The 25,903-nt window shown below is 44.5% G+C and overlaps 1 protein-coding gene across 1 annotated transcript in view; it reads left to right on the top strand.

The window, feature by feature from the left end:
• The window catches only part of LOC146833841 (uncharacterized), a 750,859-nt gene that overhangs the window by 434,164 nt on the left and 290,792 nt on the right, over nucleotides 1–25,903 (top strand). The window contains exon 25 of the mRNA XM_085599920.1: nucleotides 22,840–22,900. Within this exon, the coding sequence (XP_085456046.1) occupies nucleotides 22,840–22,900 (61 nt within the window). The remainder of the gene's footprint in view (nucleotides 1–22,839; nucleotides 22,901–25,903) is intronic.

Raw genomic sequence — 25,903 nt, 5'->3', positions numbered from 1 at the left:
TTGTCATCGCCATGTACCATTCTAAACCGCAAAGCTATTGTGGTGTACCATAAAGTTATCATGGTATGCCATGGCCGAAAATATAACTAAGGCATAGCTATTGTGTTGCAGTCCTGTTGGAACAGGTACTTTCTGGTCGGCTCAGACAGAACCTACCTCTCCCCTCGGGGGTTGGTGATTACAATTACTGTATAACCTGCGCTCGCCCTTGGGTAGCTTGGCACTGAGCCGTCAGGCTTCTCACAGAGGCAATGTATAAAGCATTGGCACAGCACTCACTCACAGAAAATACACTGAGCGTCACAAAAGAGACTGCACACTTGATGTATGTAAATAAAGTTTGTATTCAACACACACAATAATCAGCACAACACGAACATCCTTTATTACTGGACATTAATCACACTTGGAAATATTACTAGAAGTACTAGGCCCAACAGTGTTAAGATGACATCAGTTGCATGCACACTTGGGAATGATCCTATTCTAATCCTCCCTAGCACCCTTATGAGGGGCTACACATAGTCAAACCCAGGCCGACCCTGGCAATTCCTACAATTCAATATCACGCAGTTATAGGGTGCACCCCAGGTCACAACAATATCAGATTATCTGTACATACAAAGGATTATAACAGCTTTTAGCAGCACCGCGGGCTGAGGCTCCATGAGTAAAACCAAGGTAATGTTCTTCTGGCAAAAAATCAACGTGTGAGGCAACACCGTCAGTCAGTGTAGTTACTCACAGGCGGTCTGCAGACTGTCGCTCCCACACACACACATTCACTCCCGTATGGAACGCTCGCACACATACACACAGCACCATAATGTGGTGCAACTAATACCCAGCAGGTCAATTGCTAGCACACTGCAGAACCGTGGTCCAAGCCTCCCTCCAACCTCCAACTCACCTCAAGTACCCTAGGCCCACAGATTGGAAATAACCAGCCCTCTCCCTGGGTACTAGGCCACACCCAGCTGAAGTCACACTTAGTCAGGTTCCCAGGGAAGCAGGTGGGGTGTAGGTAGCATGACTAATTAGGAGGCAGTTGTCAAATGGGGGTTTGGCCACAACTCGGGCAGTTAACCCACAGGATGTGGAGCAGAAGCGGGCTGAGGGCAATAGCCGGTCACTCAAAAGGGTTCCACAAGGGGCTTCTGGCACCAGCCCAATTCTGTGAAGCATCGGGGGTCACGCAGTCTCTTGACCCGCTTCTGATTGCTCTCTGAACGTCAAATGCTCTTACTACCCAGACCTGAGCTGGGCAATAATACCTGGCAACACAATGTCATGGGGGGGGTGAGGAGAGGGCAGTTGGTCCACTGCATTGAGGGACAAAAAGGGAACAATTGATAAATAGGGAATGAAGCAGAGGAGCCTCTCAGAAGAAAGAGCCACCCTGTCAGGTACACGTCGATCACAGTTGCACCCTGGCAATCCAGGCATAGCATCTGGTGGGCGGTGATACGATTCACATCAGAAAATTCCGGCTTCCCGCAATGAAGAGTCACCCTCTCAGTACTTCCCTGGACAGTAGGCACAATGCCTGGTGCGTGTTGATATGTGTCGCACCAGACCATTCAGGTCATACACTTTGAGTTGTAAATTCCGTACCGCCCTGGAAATGAGGCACAACTTTCGGTGCGCGTTGATATAGGTTGCACCAGACAATCCTGGTCACACACAATGAAGAGTCGCAAAGCCTGTACCTCCCTGGAAATAAGGCACAATACCTGCTGCATGTAGATACTGATCGCATCAGCAATTCCGGTCACAAGCAGGCGCAAGTTTACCATTTCTACACAAGGTAGAATGCGGCACTACTCTGGTTGTGCCCCACCGCCGAGGGTCACAACCTGGGAATCGGACACCACACGCAATGAGCATGCAGACAGCATCTCGCATGAGAGAGATGCGGCACAATTGACGAAGTGGGCCACACTCAATCCCCCAACCAGTGAATCTGCTCATCACCAACAATCCACTTGTGCGTGTTGAGGTCCCCACAATGCAGGGACCACATGCCTTAGATGCTGGGAAGACTTCTGTGGCTCTGCTCAGGGAAATCGGGTCCAGACAAAATTCTTAGTTCCACGCTCACAACGTGCTGCCAATTAGATCCAGTAGACGAAATGGATACTTAAGAGGGCACCGCTCTCCGGGTGTCACAAGTAGACATGTGGATCCCTCCTAGAATATCTTTGATCTCCCTGAGACCTCCAAAACAACAGGGTGCAACCCAACAAGCCCTTGGAGAGCACACTTCAGGGTGCCACACAGCGGCAGGTAGTCAGGCCAGGCAAGCCACTATTCAGGAAGGGTGCACCGACCCTCCCAATGGCAGTAATCCTCCTTGTGCACAACAGATTCCTCTAGCAGTGTGCACCACACAGTTCCAGGTTCTTCAGTCTCACATCCCCACAAGTGTTTCTCTTCCCTGCCGAAGTATGGCCAAGTGGCTATACTGTAGTGTGCCTTTGAAGTTGAGGGTGATTCAGAGGGATCCTTTTTGAACCACAGATGTCCCCCTTAAACCTCAGTCCTGTCTGCCATGAGGCCATGGGATGCAGATCCTAATAATTAGTGGGACCATGATCTGGCTCCCAGAGGCCAAGTGTCAAAACCTCTTTATCCAATCTTCCAGCAGGCCCTCAAATGAAAGAGGTCTGTCATTCCAGTTACATGCCCAATGTTTTTTATCTGTCACTTTTGAATGCCCAGATGTGCTCCCCCAGCCTCCAGTGTGGGATGGAGTAAAAATAAAAGGCATACAAAGAGTTTTGGAGCAGGAGAAATGTTCACTTTCGAGAACCAGTAATGTCAAAACTACCTTTACCACAGGAAAGGGTTTGTCATTGTGAATCCAATCATAGGAAACATTATGAGGCTGCTCTACTGCAATCCACTTTTTAAGCCTGAAATAATTTCAACCATTTCCTCATATTAACCTATGGGAAGAGCAAACCTCATAGTTTTGAAAACACACATTGATATTCCTTACTACCTGGCCAGGGAACGCACATTGGTACCTGACTGGCCTTTTACTTTCCACTCACAGCAGCAGTTAAGACTTATCCTAGGGATGCTATGGTGTTAGTGAAATGTTAGTGAAATGTTCCCTTGGGATTGCTAGTGATTTAGGAAGGCCAGCCTGAACAAGTGTGTACCCACCTGCCAGCAGGTTGGTGACATGTTTTACAAGCATTAGTTAAGCACCACTTCCTAACATGAGTAAGAAGGGTAAGTGCACCTTTACATTGCATTTACAGTGGGAAAGTGCTCCGGGCCCTAAGGCCACAACATGAGAATCAGCAAAACCCAGGAGGTGTCCCATGGGAAGAGCCAAACCCCTGGGTAACGAAAACCCATCATGAGTTTTATTACCACCCGGGTAGACAACTGCATGTGTACCTACCCTTTCGCTCACCTACCATGAGCTTCACCCCTCAGGAATTACCCTAGGGTTGCTCTGGTGGTAGTGATAGCCTTGGGTAAGCTAATGAGTCAATTAAGTAGACACCCCTTCCTGGAATGCGTAGTAAGGCGCACATGCTTTCCCGCTGCAGTACAGTGGAAAAGTGCCCAGAGTCCTAAGGCCACGAAAAGAGAGTCGGCAAAAACCAGGAGGAGAAAAAGCTAAAAGTTTCAGAGAAATCTTCTGAAAAGGGCCAGATGCTCTTGCATCACACTTGGCGTTGCATGGGCAGATTTACAAAGCAGTGCAAATCCACTTTACGCGGTCCTGTGATGACTGATAAATCTGTTTTACGTTACTCTGCACACCATAATCTTCATTGCTGCTGAATTTCACATACATCCGTATGCCATTCCAGTATACACCACAATATACTACTCTACTTCACAGTATTCCAGTATATGCCACTCTAGTGTACACCCCTACACGTTATGCCACTCTTCTTAATGCAATGCCACTCTACTCCCCTCCACTATATGCTATATGCTATTCAGCTCTATGCCACTCCACTCTACACCTCTTCACTGTCAGCAACTCCACTTTATGCCACTACACTCTACACCCATACTGTACACACCTCCACTCTATCCCACTAGGGACTATGTTACTCCACTATGCGCCACTCCACTGGACGCTACTCCACTATAAACTACTCCACTCTATGCCACTCCAGTGTACCGCACTCCACTCTACACCACTCCATTCTACAGTGGAATGTCTCCACACTCTACTGTAAAATGATCCACTCTACTCCACTCTATGCTATTATACTGTACACAACTCCACACTATACCAGTCCGTTCTATACCCCTTCAGTGTACACCACTCCACTGCATACCACTCCGCTATAGGCCACTCCACCATATGCTATTTCACTTTACGCCATTGCCTTTTTTTCAGCAGCGACATTTTGCAAATGGTCCTGACTTTCATTTTTACAAACTTTGCAAAGTTTGCAAGTTTAACTTCTTTTGCCGGTGTGAATTTTTTTGGGGCACTGCAAGATAATTTGAACCACATGCAAAGAGGATTTACATACTTATCGAAATCCTGCTTAGTTGTTAAATATATTGTAATAGAATGTAAAAGTAAACTTCTCTTCAAGCTTACCTTTAATCAGTGGCTTAGCTGTGTGGGTGGGCGGCACTTTTTTAGGGGGCGGTGGGATTCCCCACGGCAACAAGTTGTCCGTAGGCTGCCTACCCCCTCCCCCCAACCCCCAAAGAAACAAGCCAGCCCCTCTCCTGGAACAGGTCATCCGCTACCCCCCAGCTCTTGGCGGCAAACGTAGGGGTTGCCCTGGGTGGCAGTACGGCTAGCTACACAACTGTCTTCAGCAAAGCTTTTGAGTGCACAGTGACAAATTCTTGCCCAAGTTTGGTCTCCAAGTTTACTTTTTGCAGAACATTTCTACACACAATTGCATTTAAGGGCAGACTATTGTGTTAAACAGGGATTTATAAAAAGTTGTTGCAAAATTTAAGTGAGTGAAGTTAGGCAAAAGAAAATTACAACCTCAAAGTTTTCAGGTTTTCCATAGAACTTTGTGAAGGTTGCAGAAAAAAATCTTTGCTAATAGAAGATCTTGAGAGCTGAGCACTCCTGTCTGGATGCTGATCAGCATTGTAGTATTGTGTGCACTCCAAGGATTCAAGGGAGTGATAGGGGACCTGTAGACTTCACAAGAGGCCAGAGCCTTTCCAGGGCTGGTGCAGAGCCTGTATTCTTTGAGAAACATCTCTAAACGGAATTCAAATATTAATGTGGTATTGTCAGGGTTTCCAGCCTCGTACTTGGATTATTTGTTGAATAGGGGCTCACAACTACACCATGAGCCTGTCTAGCTGCGACAGGTGACGTGATCAGCCTCATCTCATTGGAAGGACCTTCACCTAGACATCAGACTAATTTCTAGTTCTGATCAATTTAAGCCCAGCCTAAAGACTCACCTTTCCCCGATGGCCTACTTTCCAACAAAGTACGCATACAGTACTTGGACACCATTCGATTTTAGTGCTTTACAAATACATATGATTTAGGACTTTTTGGTAGCTCGGCAGGTAGGTTCTACATTTGGGTCATAGTCTGAGAAGACGGGCTGATCACAAATCATGAGCCCAGTGTTTTCACCATTACGCAGCAGGTTATCAAATCCAAGGTCATAGACACATAAACTATTTCTATCATTATAAATACAGAATGTCTTAAGATAAATGAGGTTCATACTTACATATTAATCGCTGTTCTCTTTCACTTCTTAAATGTTGTTTTTAGAACCAGGACTCAAGTAAGATTTGAAATGCATAGATTGGTGTCTTTAGGGGATTCTGCTCTCATAAACAGATAAATAAACACTTATCAGCAGAGACAAAAACGATATTTGTGTGATCAGCATTTGCATACCTCTCGTCTTCCATCTGTATGTGGATTTTTAGCGGTCTGTGTTGGGTGGAGGTAGCTTTTCTTCATGGTTCTGGGATTTATCTATGAAAAGAGTCCTAGTGTTGTGGCTCCATTGTGTCTGGTCTGTAACCAACCTTCAGTTCTATGTAGTGATTGGTAGTGTTTTAAATTGTTACTGTCGGAGGCGCAAGAGTATCTAAGCATGCAATGGGTTTTGTAGCATGCCATGTGTTAAGGTGAGTGATACAAAGGACTTGCTGGTATTTTGTTCAGTGAGGGTGGACTGTTGCTCATTGCTTCCTCCGTCGTGTCAGAAGACAATCTCAAAGTACAGTAGTTTTGGCCGCACATATATACATTTTATGGGTACAATAAAGCACTTTGACATTCTTTGAAAAGCATCATAGTCATAAATAACAAGAAAAACTATCTGATAAGGGGAACACCGATAGCTCTCGACCTCGGGGACAGCTAGTGTGGGCCAGTGTGTGCATGTCCAGTTGACCGGTGTGGATCACCTCGTACAGAGTGCATGTTGTGTCCGGATTGGTTGAGTGCTCCTAACTACATGCACGCCATTTAACTTTGTGGTACTTTAGGAACGCGCACCTTTGGCAAAACATGTTTTATTGGGGCCAATTTCCTTGGGCCTGTTTATAATGTGACTATCTATGTGTGGGATCGATCAGGGTTTTCCCTGGGTGCGCATTTGTCTTCCAGCTAAGTGCAACCCCACCTGTGACCTGTGAATCAGTGGGCTAGGCTTTTGGTTGCAGGGCCTGTCTGCCCATGTATCTCTGACTTGAGGTTGATGGCAGTGGCGGCTCCTCGAGGGAGTGCTGCGGTGTGGTGGGGGCGGGGCAGGGGAGGGGCAGGGTGGGGTGTAGTAAACTCTGGCATACAGCCAAAAGGAGTTAGGTAAATAAATAAATAAATAAATAAATAAATAAAACCAATTACAATGCGCGCACTGCATCGCCATTTGGCGATGCAGCGCGCGCAATTGTAAGTAATTTTATTTATTTACTTAACTCCGTTCGGCCATATGCCGGAGTTTACTACCCCCCACCCTGCCCCTCCCCCGCCCCACCGCCCCGCAGCACTCCCTCGAGAAGCCACCACTGGTTCATGCAATGATACAAGTTCACGAGTGTGAGCATGTGCAACATGGCAGTCATTGAAAATAGATTTAAAAAAAAAATTTTTAAAAAAATAAACATACCTTTTTCTTCGCCGCCACTCTGCCTCTCCTCTGTCCTCTTCAGGTCTGGGACAGCACCTGAAGCACTCAGGCTTCAAGGCTCTCCCAGCCAATCACGACACTGCAGAAGCAGCGTCCTGATTGGTCTGAGCAGCCTGTTTGGACGCTCAGGTAGTGCCTGGAGAGGCTGGGCATATTCTCCATGAGGCTGTGCAACACAGCCCAATGGAGAACATGCCAAGTGTGCATGATGGTTTGGTTGGCCTGTTATAATCATGTTCTTCTTCTATTGTGTACTGCTTGAATAGCAGTTTGGCGATGCTCCTTCGCCTTAGCAGAGGAGCCGCTACTGACTAAAAGTGTCAGTGCTTCACTTGTAAAATATAATAATATTAATAATAATCATCATCATAATCATAAACAAATACAGGTGCTCAAAGTATTTCTGAGGTGTCAATAACAGGTGCTCTCAGGTGTGGGGGCTGCCAAATACCAAGGCTGTCCAGTCCTGAGACCACTTCTTGACTTTTTGCTCCTCAACCCTACTTTTCCTTTCCCTCTCTTTATTTCACTCCTGCGGGTTCTTTTTCATCCCTCCTTTACTTCTGTTGCTACTTTTCTCCTATCTTCCTCGTTTGTTTCTTTTCTCCTTGTGTCTCTCTTGCTCTAGGTCAAAGTCTGATGATGAAAAATAAATTCTGGTCACTGAAATTGCTTCCTTAGCAGCACCAGCAGCAACTGGCACAAATAAAGCACTGGAGGACGTTGGTGTTCCCAATTGCTTTGTCTTTGATTATAAAAAGTTAATTGCGAGCAGTGACATATCTTTTAGAATGTTAACAGACTCAGCATAAAGCAGAGTCAATTCAGAGAAAGAGCTGTAGTCTTTGTAAGGCATGTCAGTGCAGAAAGTGGAGACAGTTATAAGCCAGGTCTTTCTACCTGCATCTTAAAGGATCTTAAAGAATCTCTGACGTTCTACCGGGGTGCTTGCACAATGTCTGAACGTCACCAGATGTCATCATGTCTTCACGGCCACGTGTGGTTGTGCAACATTGTTTTCTGATGCCAAGCGCATGCCAAGAGTGGTGTTGGTGGACAAAGAGATTCCTCCTTGAATTGAAAGGCAGCTCGTGAAGCCAGATAGGCTGGGAACCATGTAATCGGGTCTGGTGCGCGATCGTGATCCTCAGACTCGCTCCTTGGATGGCAGGATATCCTCTTTCCAGCAGTAAACCATAAGCTATTCACTGTCAGCCCCACTGTCGCTCTTGGCGCTCTTGGGCACCATGTGTGGCTTCCAGAAGGTTGTTTCTTGAACTCTTCCTTGACATTCGCAGGGCATGCTTGGCCCAGAAGCACCTGCCAGTATCTCGACGGAGGCCTCCAGTGACTCGCGAGCCGTACCAGGCCCTGTTGTTGACCTACTGAGAGGATTTGTTCTGAACCTGCCCCCCCAGAGCTCCAAACTGTAGTCCACTCCCTTATGCAAACTGTTGTTTGGGAGCCTCTTGTCATGGGGCTGGAAAGCGGCACTTCCCTGGCAGAAAGCAGGAGTTCCATGTTCTGCCTTCTGGAGTATGCTCGCCGATGTTCCCCCAGCAGCAGTACGGTGCTTGTTCTTCCCTCGGCTTGAGTCTGCAACCTTGTGTCCGGTTCTAGAGTCCAGTAGTGTGCAGTGCTCCTGCAGTAGGAGTCTAGGGTCTGGTGTCCCATCTTCCCCTGTGACAGGCTAGACTCTGTTGTTCAGTGTTTCCCAGTTGAGAGTTTAGGAATGGGCGTCCAAGGTTCTCTCTGGTAGGAGCCTGCTGTCCACGGTCTTCAGTTGGGAGTCTTGTAAGCGTGGTCCCCCAGCAAGTCGAGAGTATGGTGTTGTGTGCTGGAGTCTAGAGTGTCATGTTCTCCCTGCAATAATTTCATGGCCAAAGTTCCCCCAGTAGGAGTCCGGACCCCAATTATCTCAAGATGCTCTCAGTGGTCTTGGCCTGTATCATTTTTTCAATTCTAAACGTATTTGACACAATAAAACATACAACACTTTACATAGATCGATGTGCTGCACCTTTTCTTCTTGCTTAATTTTTGCTGAAATATAGTCATTAATAGTGGTTAATTCTAAAATGAGTGGCCAGCGGACACATTATAGAAAGTCAATATTTAGTGAAAGTCAGATTTCACAGGAAGTACCAGTAAACAGTCAGTGGGGCCGCCAAGAACACGTGCAGTTTAGCGATTAAGAATGAATAAATAAAGTCTGATTTGGGCATGTGATAAAGTGCATGTGAAACTGGCTATTAAATTAAGGAACCTGAGTCTTCATCCCAGCTCCTCAGTTTGACTAAGTTGTGTGATCCTGCGGAAAACACTTGATCCCCCAATGTCATTATGTGCTTGAAATTAGTGTCCTTTGCAAACACAAGACATGGCTTATGTGAAATTCTAAGCATGTAATGTACCTGTCCTCGAGCCACCTGATCTAGTGAATGATGGCTTTACTGTGGAGTAGGAGCCTGTGTGCATGTCCCTTTTGGCTCTCGTAGGTGGCAGTGATGCACAGGGCCCATTAGCCCATGTTTAGCAGTAGGAGCCCAGAAGGGTGGCTGCATGAACTGCATGGAAGGAAAGTGTCCACAAGATAATGGTCTGGGTGGCCACGTGGGTAGATGATGGGACTCAGACTGTGTGCGCATGGATTTTTTGTCAAATGAGTGAGGTGTGAGAGAGTGTCTGCATCGGAGGTAGCAGCTCAGAGGCTGGTTCATGGACATTCTAAGGGTACTCGTTTTGGGGGCTCTGTCTGCAAATGGCACCCGCAGAAGTAGAACATGCCACATGGTGAATTGCCTAAGCACTGACAAGTCATCTCCATGTGTTGCCTGGCCCCTCTGTTCTCCCAGTAGAAGAAACGGCCTGGATCCTTTGGACAGTAAGGGGATCAACATGTTAGGGATCACACTAGGGAACCCAACTCTGTGGGGAGATGTGGACACCAGCCTACGTTCAAGTAAAATGTGAATATATTCTGGGACTAGGTCTCTCAGCTGGTCTACAGCTATCCTTCATTACTCTGAGCTCCCTGTTTTGTTCCCTATATAGCAGAGAATGAGGTAGAGCTTTGGTCAGAGTACACAAGCACAGGCACTTTATTATGCAAACTCTCCTCCTACCAGATCTTGGAATTTCAAGATAGTTCAAGCATCTTTGAAAGGAGACTGTATAGGCTGAATGGTCTAGATGGACCTAGAGGTTATGCTCAGTAACACTACCTGAACCCACAGATGAAAAGGCGATTGGAGTGTTTGGGATTCCCAGCATTAATGACTATCTCTTGCATGACCATGGTCAAGTTACAGATTGTATAGTGGGCCTCAACTGGCCCATCTCAACCCCCATCTCCAAATCAACAGAATACAAATTTCACCCACTTTAGCAACTAGCCCCTTTCATGTACTAATCAGCTAACTTTGAATGCAGCATAGTTATCTGTGGTCATATGAGGAGAAGAAGATGTAGTGCCAAAAATCTAGATGAAATAAGTCATGAATCACATGGCTGGCAACAGTCAACCAGGCATGCCAAAGTACAGAAAACCAACTCTCAACAGTACTCAGTGCCTTTATCAGCTGTTCGTCCAGGAACAACTTGTATAGTACAGAAAGTAGTAACCACTGATAAAAGAACCTCAGATATCCTGATGAAGTCCCAAACAAGCAGTCCCTAAGGTCAAAACGTATAGCCCAACAATAGAAGAGCAGAGAAACTTGGGGAGCAGCTGACAATTACAAAATACTTTATCTATAAAGCCTGTGGCAGAACTCCCTGTGTTCCTCTGATAATACAGAGCACAATCAATATCGCTATATATGATGGCCATAAACAGTGGACAATTTAGATTATATTCTTCATTCTGAATAAATGCTGTTTGTTTCCGTTGACACCCCCAAAGTGTATGTAAACCCTTCCTTCATATAGTAAAGGATTACATTTATAAATGGACAATTGGACAGTGTTTTGCGTTTTAACTACGGAAAAATGTTACATTTGTGTATAAATAATGAGTGACATTTAAAAGAGGGGTGAAAAGCAGCGCCTTTACAACTTTCCTTTGACAAAGGTCTATAACAATGTTTTTGAATAATTCTAATAGAACCCAGATAAATTGCTGTTTAACATTGAAAAGGAACAATTTGTTATCTATGGAAGAGCTGCGAGTTCTCAATACTTGTCAAAATCCAGATGGGGGGCAACTTGTGGTAAAGGGGGCACCGCAAGCGGTATGCCATATACTGTAACCAAACACATTGCTTTTAGTTTTACAATCAAAACTACATGGTAGCATTCAAATCATATTTAAAACGATGCCAACGTCAAGAACTTATTTAACACTTCCAACTGGTGATGTCAGCCCAGAATGGGCATGCCAATGCCCACATCTCCCCCCAATAAAGCCACAGTCTTTCTGCCCCCCCCCCAGGGGGCGAATGGGGGCAGTGGCCCCTGATCTCCCCGGGGGGGGGGCAGAAAGCCCACGAGGTGCCAGCGATTATTCTGGCTTTTTTATGCGTTGGGGAGGGGGCTGCCCAGAATGGGCATACCAATGCCTCCACCACCCAAAAAATAGCCACAGTCATTCTGCTCCCCTTAGGGGCATGTCAGGGCAACCCTCCCCCCCCCCCCGTTTTTCCCCCAGGGCAGCAGAAAGCCCACTAGGCAATGTGCCTACTTGTGGATTTTGGGCACTAGCGCAGCTGGCACATAGGGAAACTTAGCAAACCTGTACATTTTTGAAAACTAGACACCAAGGGGAATCCAGGATGGGGTGACTTGTGTGCAGGGGATTCTGGGTAGGGAAACGTTGGGGGATCCACGCAAGCCATACCTCATTGGACTACCCAGGGTGTCTAGTTTTCAGAAATGTCTGGGTTTGGTAGGTTTTCCTAGATGGTGGTGAGCCCGGGGCCAAAACCCCAGGTGCCCCCCCAAAACCAGGTAGTTTTGTTATAGGTAATTTTGAAGTCTCAACAGTACAATTTGGGCCATTTCCTGTTGCAGCCACTATGCCTACCCACACAAGTGAGGTACAATTTTTATCAGGAGACCTGGGGGAATGCTGGGTGGTAGGAAATTTGTGGATCCACGCAGATTCCAGAGCTTTCCCATACAGAAATTTGAGAAAAAAGTGATTTTTTCAGTGGAATTTGTGGTTTACAGGGGATTCTGGGTAGGAGAATGTTGGGGACCCACGCAAGCCATACCTCGGTGGACTTCCCCGGGTGTCTAGTTTCCAGAAATGTGTGGGTTTGGTAGTTTTCCCTAGATGGCCGCCGAGCCCCGGGCCAAAAACTCAAGGGACCCCCCTTTAAAAACCAGGTTGCTTTGTGATAGGTAATTTTGATGTTGCCTCGATAGGTTTTGGGCCCTTGCTTCTCACGGGTCCTTGACCTACCCACACGAGTGAGATTCCATTTTTATCGGGAGACCTGGGGAATGCTGGGTGGGAGGAAATTTGTGGATCCACGCAGATTCCAGAACTTTCCCACACAGATATTTGAGGAAAAAGTGATTTTTTCAGTGGAATTTGTGGTTTGCAGGGGACTCTGGGTAGGAGAATGTTGGGGGACCCACGCAAGCCATACCTCGCAGGACTCCACAGTGTGTCTAGTTTCCATAAATGTGTGGGTTTGGTAGGTTTCTCTAGATGGCTGCCGAGCCCAGGGCCAAAAACTCATGGGACCCCCCTTGCAAAACCAGGTTGGTTTGTGATAGGTAATTTTGATGTTGCCTCAATAGGTTTTGGGCCCTTGCCTGTCGCGGGTACTTGACCTACCCACGCAAGTAAGGTACCATTTTTTTTTTGCAACACTTTGGGGAATGTGGGGTGGGTGGAATTGTGTGGATCCGCGCAGATTCCAGAACTTTCCAACACAGAAATGTGAGGAAAATTAGTTTTTGTTGACAATTTTCAAGGTTTGTAAGGGATTCTGGGTAATAGAACCTAGTGAGGTTTAAAAAACTACAGCTAGGCACTTTGCAAAAAAAGGGTAATTTTTCATTGTGAAAATGTGGAGTGTTTTAACTATTGACTTTCGATGCATTTCTGCCTTCCAAATGAAAGACAATGTGTAAAAAAGAAGTCAGTTTGAAAAATAACCGATAATTCTCATGCTAGTATGATTATTCCCAATTTTGGAAATGTTCAAATATCTACTGTTTCTAAACTCTATGGGGCAGATTTATGAGCCCCTTGCGCCTCATTTACGCCGCCGTTGCGTCACTTTTGTGACGCAGCGGCGGCGCAAATCCTGCGCCATGCTGCGGGGTATTTACAACGTGACGCATCTGGGAGATGCGTCACGTTGTAAAGCCCTGCACCAGCAGTAGGCGTACCTGTGCAGGGGGGGGCGTTCCGTCGCAGGAACGCCTCCTAAAAGTGGCTGAGTGAAATCTACAAGCTTTCACTCAGTCACTTTTGAGCCCATGCTGCGTCAAAACCCTGCGCCTGCTTGAAGCAGGCGTAAGGATTGAAGCTGCATTGTAATGATAGGGCACCCCCGAGCCTTGCTGGAGCTGCGTCGCGCTTGCGACTCAACTCCAGCAATGCGCCGCATTTCCGACAGGAGATGCGTCACGCATCTGCCCATCCGAGTGCCACGGTGCGCCGCATTGTAATTGCGGCGCATCAATGGTGGAGCACGGGTGGGCAGATGCGTCGCAACTCTTCTGGCGCATCTCTGCTGATTAGCAGAGATGCGCCAGACGTCATAAATCTGCCCCTATATTTTGTTCTCATTTCAGAAATACATAGGTGTCTTTCATATCGATTTTTCCATGTATACATTTTCCCAGAATAATTGCTATATACCCGGTACATAATAAAAAACCATTGCAAGTCCCTGCTCAGTTTTTGGCTGTGAGTTCCCCGGGTTCTTGGTGAACCTACAAGTCCTATATATCCCCACAACCAGTAGTGTCCAGCGGATGTAACGGTATATTGCTTTCAAAGAGTTGTCATAATTAGAAGAAGTTACAGGTGAAAACGTTGACACATATGGCTGTTTTTTTCAACTAATTTTCAATTTTTCCTATATTTAACTGTTAGTTTCATTAAAGAAACCTTGAAGGATCTACACAAATGACTCCTTGCTGAATTCAGAATTTTGTCTACTTTTCTAAAATGTATAGCGTTCCAGGATCCATTATTGCTTTCATACCCATTTCTACCATTAACTGGAAGGATGTTGAAAGTACAAAAAATAGCAAAAATAAGATATGTCCCAGAAAAATGCCAAAACAGTGTAAAAACTTTTGTTTTCTGACAAAAGTCTGTCATTCCCTAAAAGTTGGGAAAATTGTGATTTTAGCCCCACAAACCCTTTTTTGATACCATTTGCAGGGAAAAAAACAAACGCGTTCATTTGCAGCACTTTTTTCCCATTTTTACCAAAAAATCCAAAGTGTATCTGTATTTTGCCTAATTTCTGGGTCCCCTCCCGGGGAGTTCACAAACCCTGGCTACATTTAGAATCCCCATGATGTTGGAAGAAAAGGACGCAAATTTGACGAGGATACCTTATGTGGTCAAAACGTTACAGGGGCCTAAGCGTGAACGACCCCAAATAGCCAAGAAACGGCTTAGCACGGGGGGGGGGGGGAGGCCTAGCAGCAAAGGGGTTATGATCAACTAGTTAATAATTAATTAAGCATAAATTATTACTTCCTACCCTTTACCCCTATAAACCCCACAAGCCACACCTAGAATTGATCACACAATTTCCATATTTAATTTTCAATTAATAAAGTAATATTAATTAATAATAATTAATTACAAATAAATTACATCTCACCCTGTACCACTATGAACACCACATCCTGCACCTAAAATTAATCACACAATTTCATAATTAATTTACAATCATTTAATCAATAGAAATTATCAACTAAATTTTACTTAATTAAACATAAATTATTTCCCACCCTTTTCCCATTTAAACCCCACAACCTGCACCTAAAAAAATCTACACAATTTCCATAATTACCAATTAAATAATACTAATTAACAACCAATTAATGATTAATTACAACTAAATTACTTCCCACAGTTAACGCTATAAAAACTCAATTAAATAAATATTTAATAAATAAAACATAATCATTAATTTATTACAATTAAATTACTTCCCACCCTATTCCTCTATGAACCCACAAGATGCTACGGAACTAAAAAAAAACAAAATGTTAGGAAAATAAAATTGATAACTACTAAAAATTTAACACATATATTAAAAAGATAAACAAAACATACAAAAAAATACATCACATACATTCAAAATATAAATTAAAATACATATCACTAATTAAAAAATCGATATTTTAAACAATTATATTTTTGCTCACGATATTAATGACTTCTATATTTTTTAAACTATATTTCTTACCTTAAATTCGATATTCTTGACCACAGGATTCTTGCTGTCTATATTTCTGTGTCACGATATTTCCAACTCGATATTTGTGCAAGTCAATATTTCCAACTCAATATTCTGTCTGCATACCATCTCAAGGTGGTGGCGTTGGTACTGGTCCTTACTAAAGACATCTTGGGAATAAGTGTTCCTTTTAGAGTCTCCATAGAAGCCTAACAACTGCCCAGGCAACACAAGCGAGTGTGTCTCATCACCTGCGCTGGTTGAATGGTAAACAAACATTGGCAAAACCGGTAGATCAGGTCTTGGTAAGCTGTGACAGTTATTATAATTGTTTGATTGCAGGCATTTGCCACGAAAATTAAGATTAAAAAACACTGTCTAAATGTGACTTTTATGTTTGTGCTGAAAAACTCCTAGATCACAAACAAAATACCCATTGCTTATGATTTTAACAGAACAGAATAGATGCTTTCTAGCAGGCATGTGTACTTATAACAGGAATAGAAAGCCTTTTAGGCTAATCACTCTGATCAGTTCAAGGAAAATGTACTAGAGAAAGCATACATACTCCCATTATTAAAGAAAACAAACCTGGACCCGCTTAACCCTGACAACTACAGACCAATTGCAAATGGTCCTTTCCTGAGCAAACTGATAGAAAGAGCAACATTCCCCCAGATGTCACAATTCTTTGAAGATAATTCCATACTTTCAGACGTCCAAACAGGATTCCATTCAGGAAGAAGCACCAAATCTGCCCTCTTTGCCATCTGGGATGACCTTAAGAACACAATAGAGTGGAACGGCGTTGCTGCACTGATTCTCTTGAATGTTCAGCTGCCTTTGACACAGTTGACCATCATACTCTAGCACAAAGACTCTACAAAGCCGGTATAGAGGGGACTACTCTTGACTGGATCACATCCTACCTTCAAAACAGAACAAATGTCATCCATGCCCCCTTTCTCATCGAAACCATACTAACAAAAGCAAGGGTGCCTCAAGGCTCTATCATCTCACCCATACTTTTCAACATCTAAATGAAATCATTACCAACACTGATCAATGATTTTGACCTCACATGATATTACTATGCAGATGACACACACATACTCCTTAAACTGGAAAGCCCCATAACATTGGAAACTCCCAAATTTTCAGTTGCCTTTAGAGCTGTGGATCAGTTGATGCCATGGAGCCATCTCAAACTGAATGCTTCCAAAACAGAAATACTCACATGTGGCATTTGGAAAAATTATGTCCCACTCACTGCCTGGCCTGACGACCTGGGAACACGTCTAAAGTATCTAAGGAAGTAAGAAACCTTGGAATTACCATGGACTCCAAGCTATCAATAAATGCCCAAGTGGACACACTAGCAAGATCAAGCTTCATTACTATAAAAAACCTGCGACACATCTTCCCTAACCTGTGATTTCCACACAAGGTACAGGCTACTATCTCTCTTGTACTGTCTAAACTCGATTACGCCAATATCCTCGGATCATCTTTAACAACAATAAAAAGACTACAATGGATTCAGAACTCTGTTTCCAGACTACTCCTACATGTAAAGCCACAAGCCCACATCTCCCCTGCCTTGAAGGCCCGATATTGGTTACCGGTTGCCAGAAGATCCACATTCAAGTTGTTTTGTATCACCCACAATGTGATACATGGAACAGGGCCTCTCTTCATCAGGAATAAAATCAACAAATACATTCAACAAAGGAACCTCCGCTCTAGATTTGCACCTTGACTTAAATCTCACCATACAAGAAAAAAAAACATAGGTGGCACATTCATCTCTGTTGAAGCAGCCAAACTATGGAACTCTTTACCCACAAACATAAGATCCATGGAAAACTATCTTATCTTCAGAAGACTACTCAAGAGTTGGCTCTTACCCACTTAACCACCATACTCAAACATAAATGCACAGCAAACCATTGTGTATAAAAGCATTTATTTGGATTATATGTATGTATCTAGATATGTCTATTCTTTTGTATAAACGTGTATATTAATTATGTTTATAAATATATAGGTATTTGTTAGGTCTACTCAACAAATGTACATACTACTTATGGTTATATTATTCTATGTTTAACATGTATGTAGGTCACAACATAAATACGTATTTTTTTCATAACTATTTATCTACAATTGCTTCACTATTAAGGGGCCGATTACGATCCTGGAAAAACCCGGTACAAACCGTGGGTCGGAGCTTTTTCTCCATCCGACTCGTACCGGGTTGTACAACTTTACAAACATGCAATTACGATTCGTACGGAAACAACATTTCCGTACGAATCGGAAAAAAGACCAACCGACAGAAAAATACATACAAATGTGATCCGGGACACCGCGGACGTGACGTCCGGACGGAGTTAGGCATGTTTTTACGTACCAGCAATTACGATTCGCACCGACTGCAGTCCGGATGGGAAAATTTTTACGCCACCTAAAAAGTGCCGGAAAAGCTAAGTACGCAGCGATGCGAGCTGATTAGGGGGCCCGGTACGCGCCGTACCCCCCAGCCCCCCGTATGTACGGAGCGTACCCCCGTACCCCCAAGCCCCCCGTATGTACGGAGCGTACCCCCACCCCCGTACATACGGGGGTGGGGGTACGCTCCGTACATACGGGGGGCTGGGGGGTATGGGGGTACGCTCCGTACATACGGGGGGCTGGGGGGTACGCTCCGTACATACGGGGGGCTGGGGGGTGAGCTCCGTACATACGGGGGCTGGGGGGTACGCTCCGTACATATGGGGGGCTGGGGGGTACGGGGGTACGCTCTGTACATACGGGGGGCTGGGGGGTACGGCGCGCCCATCCGCGGGGGGGCTGGGGGGTACGGCGCACCCATCCGCGGGGGGGCTGGGGGTACGGCGCGAACATACGAGGGGCGGGGGGGGGTACGGCACGTACCGGGCACTTGTTTGGACATCTCCATGGTTGCTATGGGAGTTCGCTCCGGACGGTCTTTTTTCCATACAGTTGTACAATCGGTCGGATGGGACGGATCGTACTTGCGAATTTGGACTTCAGTTTTCCCATTTGTACGTAAAAATGTCCGGGGACGTGTCGGTGACTTTCCCCGACCCGAGAACGTGTGGGGGAATTTTCCCAATGCGATTTGTATGGACTTTTTCCCATACGAATCGTACTTGGCAGTTTTTACGGCGCTTTTACCATTTGTACGGAAAAAAGTCCAGATTCAATTCGGTTGGGGACATTTTTTCCAGGATCCTAATCGGCACCTAGGGGTGGGCGGAATTTGCGAAATTCACTTTCACAAATTATCGCGAAAATGTTAAAAATCTCCGCAAACACGCGGAAATATCGCGAAGATGCGGAAGTTTTTTCCCCGCCCGCTCGGGGTATTTTCTGCGTGGTCGCGGCTCGCCAACTTACCCATGTGGTTTTCACTTGTTTCGCGGTGCATGATCGCGAGAAGAAAGACGTGATCGCGCGACAAATGACATTACTGCGCCTCGAACTGTCACGAGACAGCGCGAATGGCTACCAACAATCCAAAATCTCGTGGAGAACGCGACCGGATCGGGAAAACTTGTCGGCGAACGCGGGGATTCAGGTAAGGCGATCGCGCGCACGCGAGAATGTATTATTTTACAGCGCGAGCAAGCAAAAAAGTTTTGCTAAAATGCGGATTGCGGAAATTTTGACATTTTCGCGCTCTCCGCAGAACGCGAAAATGTCAAATTATCGCAATTTCCGCGAGCGGAACGGAATTTTAGCCCAGACCTATTCACTATTGAATTATTAAATGAAAAAGCAAATAAATTAAAAACAAATAAATTGGCTTCAAGAAGAGAAACACACGAAAGTCTAACTTTATTAAATACAACTTAAATCTAAATGTATTACCTTCCTTATGCATATATACCTTTCATGTACTTATGCATTTTTATATTTATTATTTTACTCCTAATTCTGCATCTTCAATGCCCTACCCTATTTCTCACCCTATACCTCTCTCAATATATTCTCTACCTCCACTCTCTGACTCATCCCAACTTCCATTCTACTGCTTTAATCACCAAAATAACCCTTTTGCCTCTCTATACCCCTTCTTGCATCATCTCAAACCTCTTTGAACCTTCAGATCTTCAGATCTCCCAAACAAGCCTTTCTGAACCCTTACCCCATGTATCCCTCCTGGACTCATCTGATACCTTATCTCTCTCCTGTTAGAAATGGGGGTCTCTAGTTGACAGAGGTAGTTACCTTTGTCGAAATAGGGACCCTTGCTTCTAGTCAGGGTAAGGGGGATACACACTCTAGATAACCTTGACTCTGCACCACTCTATGCCATTTGACTCTATATACACTGTATTCAAATCCACTCAACCACTCTATACAATACTATACTTTACTGTACACCACTCAACACAATAACACTTTACTACATTGTATGGCACTTTCCTGCAATGTGGTCTACAACACTTTCCAACACTGTGTGACATGCCACTGTACTGTACTGTATGATACTGTACTCAAATGTATGCCACTTTACTCAACTGTGTGCTATGCCACTCCACTCTACTGCACTCCACGCCGCCATACTCTATGACATGCCACTCTATGACACTTTATTCCACTCTACAGCAAACCACACCAGTTTACTCCACTCCACTGTACCATACGCTACTCTACACTGCTCCACTGTCCGACACTCAACTCTACTGTATGCAACTTCACTCTCTAACACTGTACTACACTCTGTGCTACTCTATGATAATCTACTCCACTGTATGCCCATCCACTCTCTGCCACTTCACTACATGCTACACTCTATGACACTCAGCGACATGCCACTCCACTTCTCTGTACCACACACCACTCAACTATATGACTTGGCACACCATTCTATGGCACTCTCCTGCACTTTATTCTATGACACTCCACTCTACGACACTCTACTCCACCCTACTTGACTCTGTCATTCCACTCTACTCCTCTCTATGACAGTCTACAATATTTTACTTGCAAATACTCCACTCAACCACACTCCACTGCACATTATGACATTCCACTGTCCTTTATGACACAGCACTTCATCCTACGTAACTCCACTCTAGAAAAGTGTACTCCACTGTATGTCCCTCCACTGTACACCACTCTACTCCAGTATACTACAGACCACTTCACTGTATGATGCTGTACTGTAGCTGTAGGGTACCATATGCCACTTTATTGTACCCCACTGTAATCTAAAAGAATGTACTTCACTGTATGTCCCTCTACTCTGCACCACTCAAGGTCATTGTACTCCACTGTATAACACTATATTACAGTCCAATGTCCGACATCCCACTCCACTATATAACACTACACTATACTGCACTACTCTATACCAGACTCTCCACCTCTTTACTGTACAATACTCAATTTGATAACAATCAACTGTATGACACTCTTGTACACTGAACTCCACTCTATGCCACTACACTCTGCAACACTCTATCCCACTCTTTGCTACTCTATGACACTCTACTCGACCACATTCCACTCCATGACAATCCACTCCATTAAACCCCAGCTGACGGCACTCAACTCTACCGAGCGACATGCCGCTCCATTGTACAACAGGCCGCTACACTCTACTATACTCCACTCGACTACATCAACACCATGTCACTCCATTGTATAACACTTTACTCCACTGTATGCTACGCCACTCTACTCTACCCCATCCCACTCTATTCCACTCAAAAATACTTCGGCATATGACACAAGACTTTACAACACTCTCCTCTATTTTGCTGTACTAAACTCCATTTAACAACACTCCACTTAATAACACTCTATACTACAATTTGAAACACTTTTTTTATTACAAAGTAAAAACCTTTTAAATTCAATAAAAAAGACAAAGGTGAAAGATAAGTTATAGTTAGGAAAACTTAATTTATTATTTCTATACAAACCCAACTTAAACTACACAAATATTAGAAATTCTAAAGTTATAGGTATATTCCTTTAACTTTATTTATTCTTTCATGCCCAGGGAAGTACTTTTGTTAGCTGGATAATTTTACCACCTCAACCCAGTCAGCATTTGTACTGTTGGACTTAGGGCCAAATTTAGATGTAGGCAGTTGGGCTGTTGTTCCACCATGGTGACAGTGTGAACTCCTCCATTGCACTGGTACAGGTCCCGACTGCCAGATATGTAAATGACCACCAACCTGAAAGTCATTTACAAAGCCTTGACAGGAATCACCGTCATAGCGGTTCCTGTTAATGCATTTTGCTGTTTGGTGCAGTCCTCCGTCAACATGACAGAGCCTTGCATCAAAACATTTTCTTGTGTTATTTTGAAAAAGAAAATCCTGAAACTTACATTTTTTTTGTAAACCAAAAAAGATAATGCCCCCTTCGCAAGGGGATTCATCTCCCCTGCTGAAGGGGGGCACTATTTATTTTTATCGTTTCTCACCACCAGGGTTTGTCTGGGGGTAAGGAACAGTAAAAAACTGGTTACATGTCCTCCCATACCCATCCATCCTAATTGAGCGGATGGACATTAGGCCAATTTTCTGATGGACTTCACCGTGTCGGGCCATGAAAGGGGTCTAAACATGGCAGAGATTAAGTAGTCTCCACCATGGTTACACCAATGATCAACCCGCATATAAACCAGGTGGGAGGACCATTATCATGGTTTAAAGATGCTCCCTCTCCGTTGCTATGGAGTACCCTATTTTACTTTTATTGAATACTGGTGCTTAGCACACCAAAATCTGCTTGTCCCAGTATTTACCAGGCATGTTTCACCTAGGGAATTTTAGCAGGTTAGACCTGCAAAAATGTATCAAGTAAAAATCAGTCTTTAATGACAACCTTACAATTCCGATACTCATTCACAAATGGTCCAGGTAAAAATCAGTCTTTAATGACAACCTTATAATTCCGATACTTGTTCATACAGAAGTTTACACAGGTGATGGCATTCTACTAAGGTACTTGTAACTGAGGCTTGTATAACATAACATGCATATTTGTAAAGCGCACGCTCACCAAATTGGTCTCTTGGCACTGAATAACAGATGTTTTATTGTTACCCAACTCAATGGTACTCATTTTATTGACCTCAGATGGATGGAAGGCTGAGTGGACCCACCGGGCTATGAACCTGTGACCATGAGGTCAATCACAGGCCCCTGCAGTGGATGCATTAGTCCACTGAGCCACCAGACTTGGCATTATGTATGCAAGGGATGACTCCTTGATATTATCCCATGAGTAAAACTCTATAAGTTAGTTAATACCAATGTGTTTTCTTTTTGTTTCTCTTTCAGTCGCCATTCAGTGCTACACCAAATATCAAGACCTTCCTGCTCCTGCTGCTGCTACAACTGAGTGAGTATTAGCATATGCAACACTCCACCTTAAACTAAACTTTATATAGTTCTCAGAGTGCTTGATCTTCACGACAAATTACTCTTCAGATAAACACATATTATAAATTCACTCCCGACGACCATGCACATCAAAATTCCCAATGACTCCATTACTGTGAAAGCACTTAGTTGCCTCATCAGGGTTATAAAGCACTATGCAAATAATGTAGAATAATACAACACATTTGCCAGGATCCTCAGCAGATCCAACCAAGGCATCCAATAATTATCGTTGTCCTGGATAAATGATACAATAATGTTTTTATTGGCTCTCTGAAGATTAGATTCAGGTAAGAAGTTCCAAAGTTTTAATGCATGTAGAGTGAAAGATCTGCTTACTGTCTGTAAAAAATCTTTTTACTTATGGTATCCAGAGACAAATTTGCAACTAGACTGTAGAGTATTTTTTGTTTGTAGATACTATTAAGGGTCTTTTTCTACAGTGGTATACAGTGTAGCCTTCAAAATACAGGTGACATTTTTTTCTCACAGAAGTACTCATTGTATTTGATATATCATTTAACTGCTTTCGGAAAATTACCTTTCCCAACAGAATTCGAACAGTATCTGTTTGCTTTATTGTCAATTTATCTGTGTTTGCATATGTAAATGGAGTACAAGTATGAGGACATGGATAGCCCTAAGATTTAGGGTGTTCATTATGCAGTCCTGTTGAGGGGGTGCTAATTTCATACCCTGAAAATAACTTTACAAATGCACGATTAATTGGAATCTGGCAGAGTACTAGGAATCATTGGAGAAAAAGGAACACCAGGGAATTCCCCAGGCTTCTAATGACTGTTCCCCAAAGCTAGCAGTTGTATTGTATTGTAGTTGAATTTATAACGGCGCACAGCTACCCACCATGGGGTCTCCCGGCGCCAAGGATGGTAATGGCCAAAAACTGAGATAGCTATTCATTGAGGGAAGAGCCAGGTTTTCAGGTCCCTACGGAACTTTGTGAAAGTAGGTTCCAATTTCAAAGAGACAAGAAGAGAGTTCCAGAGTTTAGGAGCGAGATGGGAGAAGGAGCGACCGCCCATTCTAACCAATCTAAATCTAGGGATCACATAGTTACCTTGAGATGCTGATCTGAGGGACCGGGAAGGGACATAAGGATAAACAATTGATCGCAGATACAGAGGTGCCAGGCCCTGTTTGATTTTGAACAGAAAGCAGAGCGCCTTGAATTTAATGCGGCTCTCTATACACAGCCAATGTAAGTCCCGCAGAAAAGGAGAGATGGAAGATCTCCTAGGGACATTAAATAGGAGCCGGGCGGCAGAATTTTGCACCAACTGGAGCTTCTTTTGTACATCCTGGCTACTACCCAGATAAAGTACATTACCATAGTCAAGGCGGGAGGTGACAAGTGCCTGGACCGCAGTACGTCTATTCGAAGCGGGAAGCAGCCAGAGGATTTTCCGAAGCCACCTTAAGATGGTAAAACAGGTGGCTGCAATACTGACCGCTTGTTGACGCATGGATAGAGAATCGTCCAACAAGAAGCCGAGATTGCGCACATGTGTAACTGGTTGGGGTAACGGGCCCATTACCAGGGGCTAGTGTTTCGGGCCCCAGAGATGTTTATCCTTGCCCAATATAACTAGCTCAGTTTTGTCACCGTTGAGCTTTAGTAGATTCGCCTGCATCCATTCTGCCACGCGACCAAGTCCCTCCTGTAAAATAGAAAAGGAACACTCCTTGTTTGAGGATAAAGAGAAAATGATCTGCGTGTCATCCGCATAAGAATAGAGGGATAGTTCAGCATCCTCCACAATCGAGGCCAGGGGTCGCACATAGATGTTAAAAAGCATAGGGCTTAGCGTGGCCCCCTGGGGAACCCCATAAGCAGATGCACGAATAGAGGAGGAGCAACTAGATGAACAAACCTGAAATGAGCGCTGACACAGAAACGAGGCTAACCAGGTCAGGGCGGACCCGGCCACCCCAGCATTTTTTAGTGCAGTGAGAAGAATAGAATGGGACACCGTATCAAAGGCGGCGCTCAAATCAAGCAGGATCAGCGCCGTGGTTTCGCCTTGATCCAAACGAGCAAGTAGAGTCTCTGTAACCCCCAGTAGGGCAGTTTTCGTGGAGAAATGAGTGCGGAAGCCTGACTGAGAAGAATGGAGATAGCCCACTGCCTCCACATGGGCAGTCAGATGAGTGTTTACATGTTTCTCAAGGATTTTCGAGAACATGGGTAGCAAAGAGATAGGACGGAAATTAGCGAAGGTTTTAGGATCAGCCCCAGGTTTTTTCAGAAGAGGGACCACCATAGCCCTCTTCCATTCTACGGGAACTGTAGATTCCCGAAGAGAGGCATTAAGCAATTCTTGAACAACCAAGAGGGGAGCGGATGAGAGCTGGCTAAGAAGGGCAATAGGCATAGGATCTAGAGGGGAGCCAGATTTCACCTTAGAGAGGCAATGGCGGAAGGACTCTCGATCCAACAGAGGCCAGTCAGAGATCACTTCCTTGGGGGAAGAACACTCACCATGAATAATATGAGAAGGCTCACCCCTGGGCAACGGCAAGCCAGCTGCCAGGGAATTATGGATAGTTTCGACTTTGGTGGTAAAAAAGTCAACGATCTCATTACACTGGGATTCCCCAAATGTCGGAGGGGCCGGGGAGGTATCAGCCCCTGTCAGCTTCTTTATCATGGAGAAAAGAGCCTTAGGACGATTACTGGCCTTAGAGATAGAGTCAGAAATAAAAATCCCTTTCGTTTTCCTGCAGGCCAGGTGATAGTTCTTTAAAGCTAACCTATAAGTTAATTTACTATCCGATGAATAGGTTTTCCTCCAACGCCTTTCCAGGTGTTTACACTTAGACTTCATTATTTTAAGGTCCTGCGTGAACCAAGGGGCTGGGGGCATGTGCACAAGGGGACGCCTAGTGCATAAAGGAAGATGATGATCGATAGTAGATGACAACCACTGTGACACCTCCAAGT

The sequence above is a fragment of the Triturus cristatus genome, chromosome 4_2 (assembly GCF_964204655.1).
Source record: "Triturus cristatus chromosome 4_2, aTriCri1.1, whole genome shotgun sequence".
Classification (NCBI taxonomy): domain Eukaryota; kingdom Metazoa; phylum Chordata; class Amphibia; order Caudata; family Salamandridae; genus Triturus; species Triturus cristatus.
Note: the sequence above shows the minus strand (reverse complement) of the source record. Positions and strands in the feature narration are given on the sequence as shown.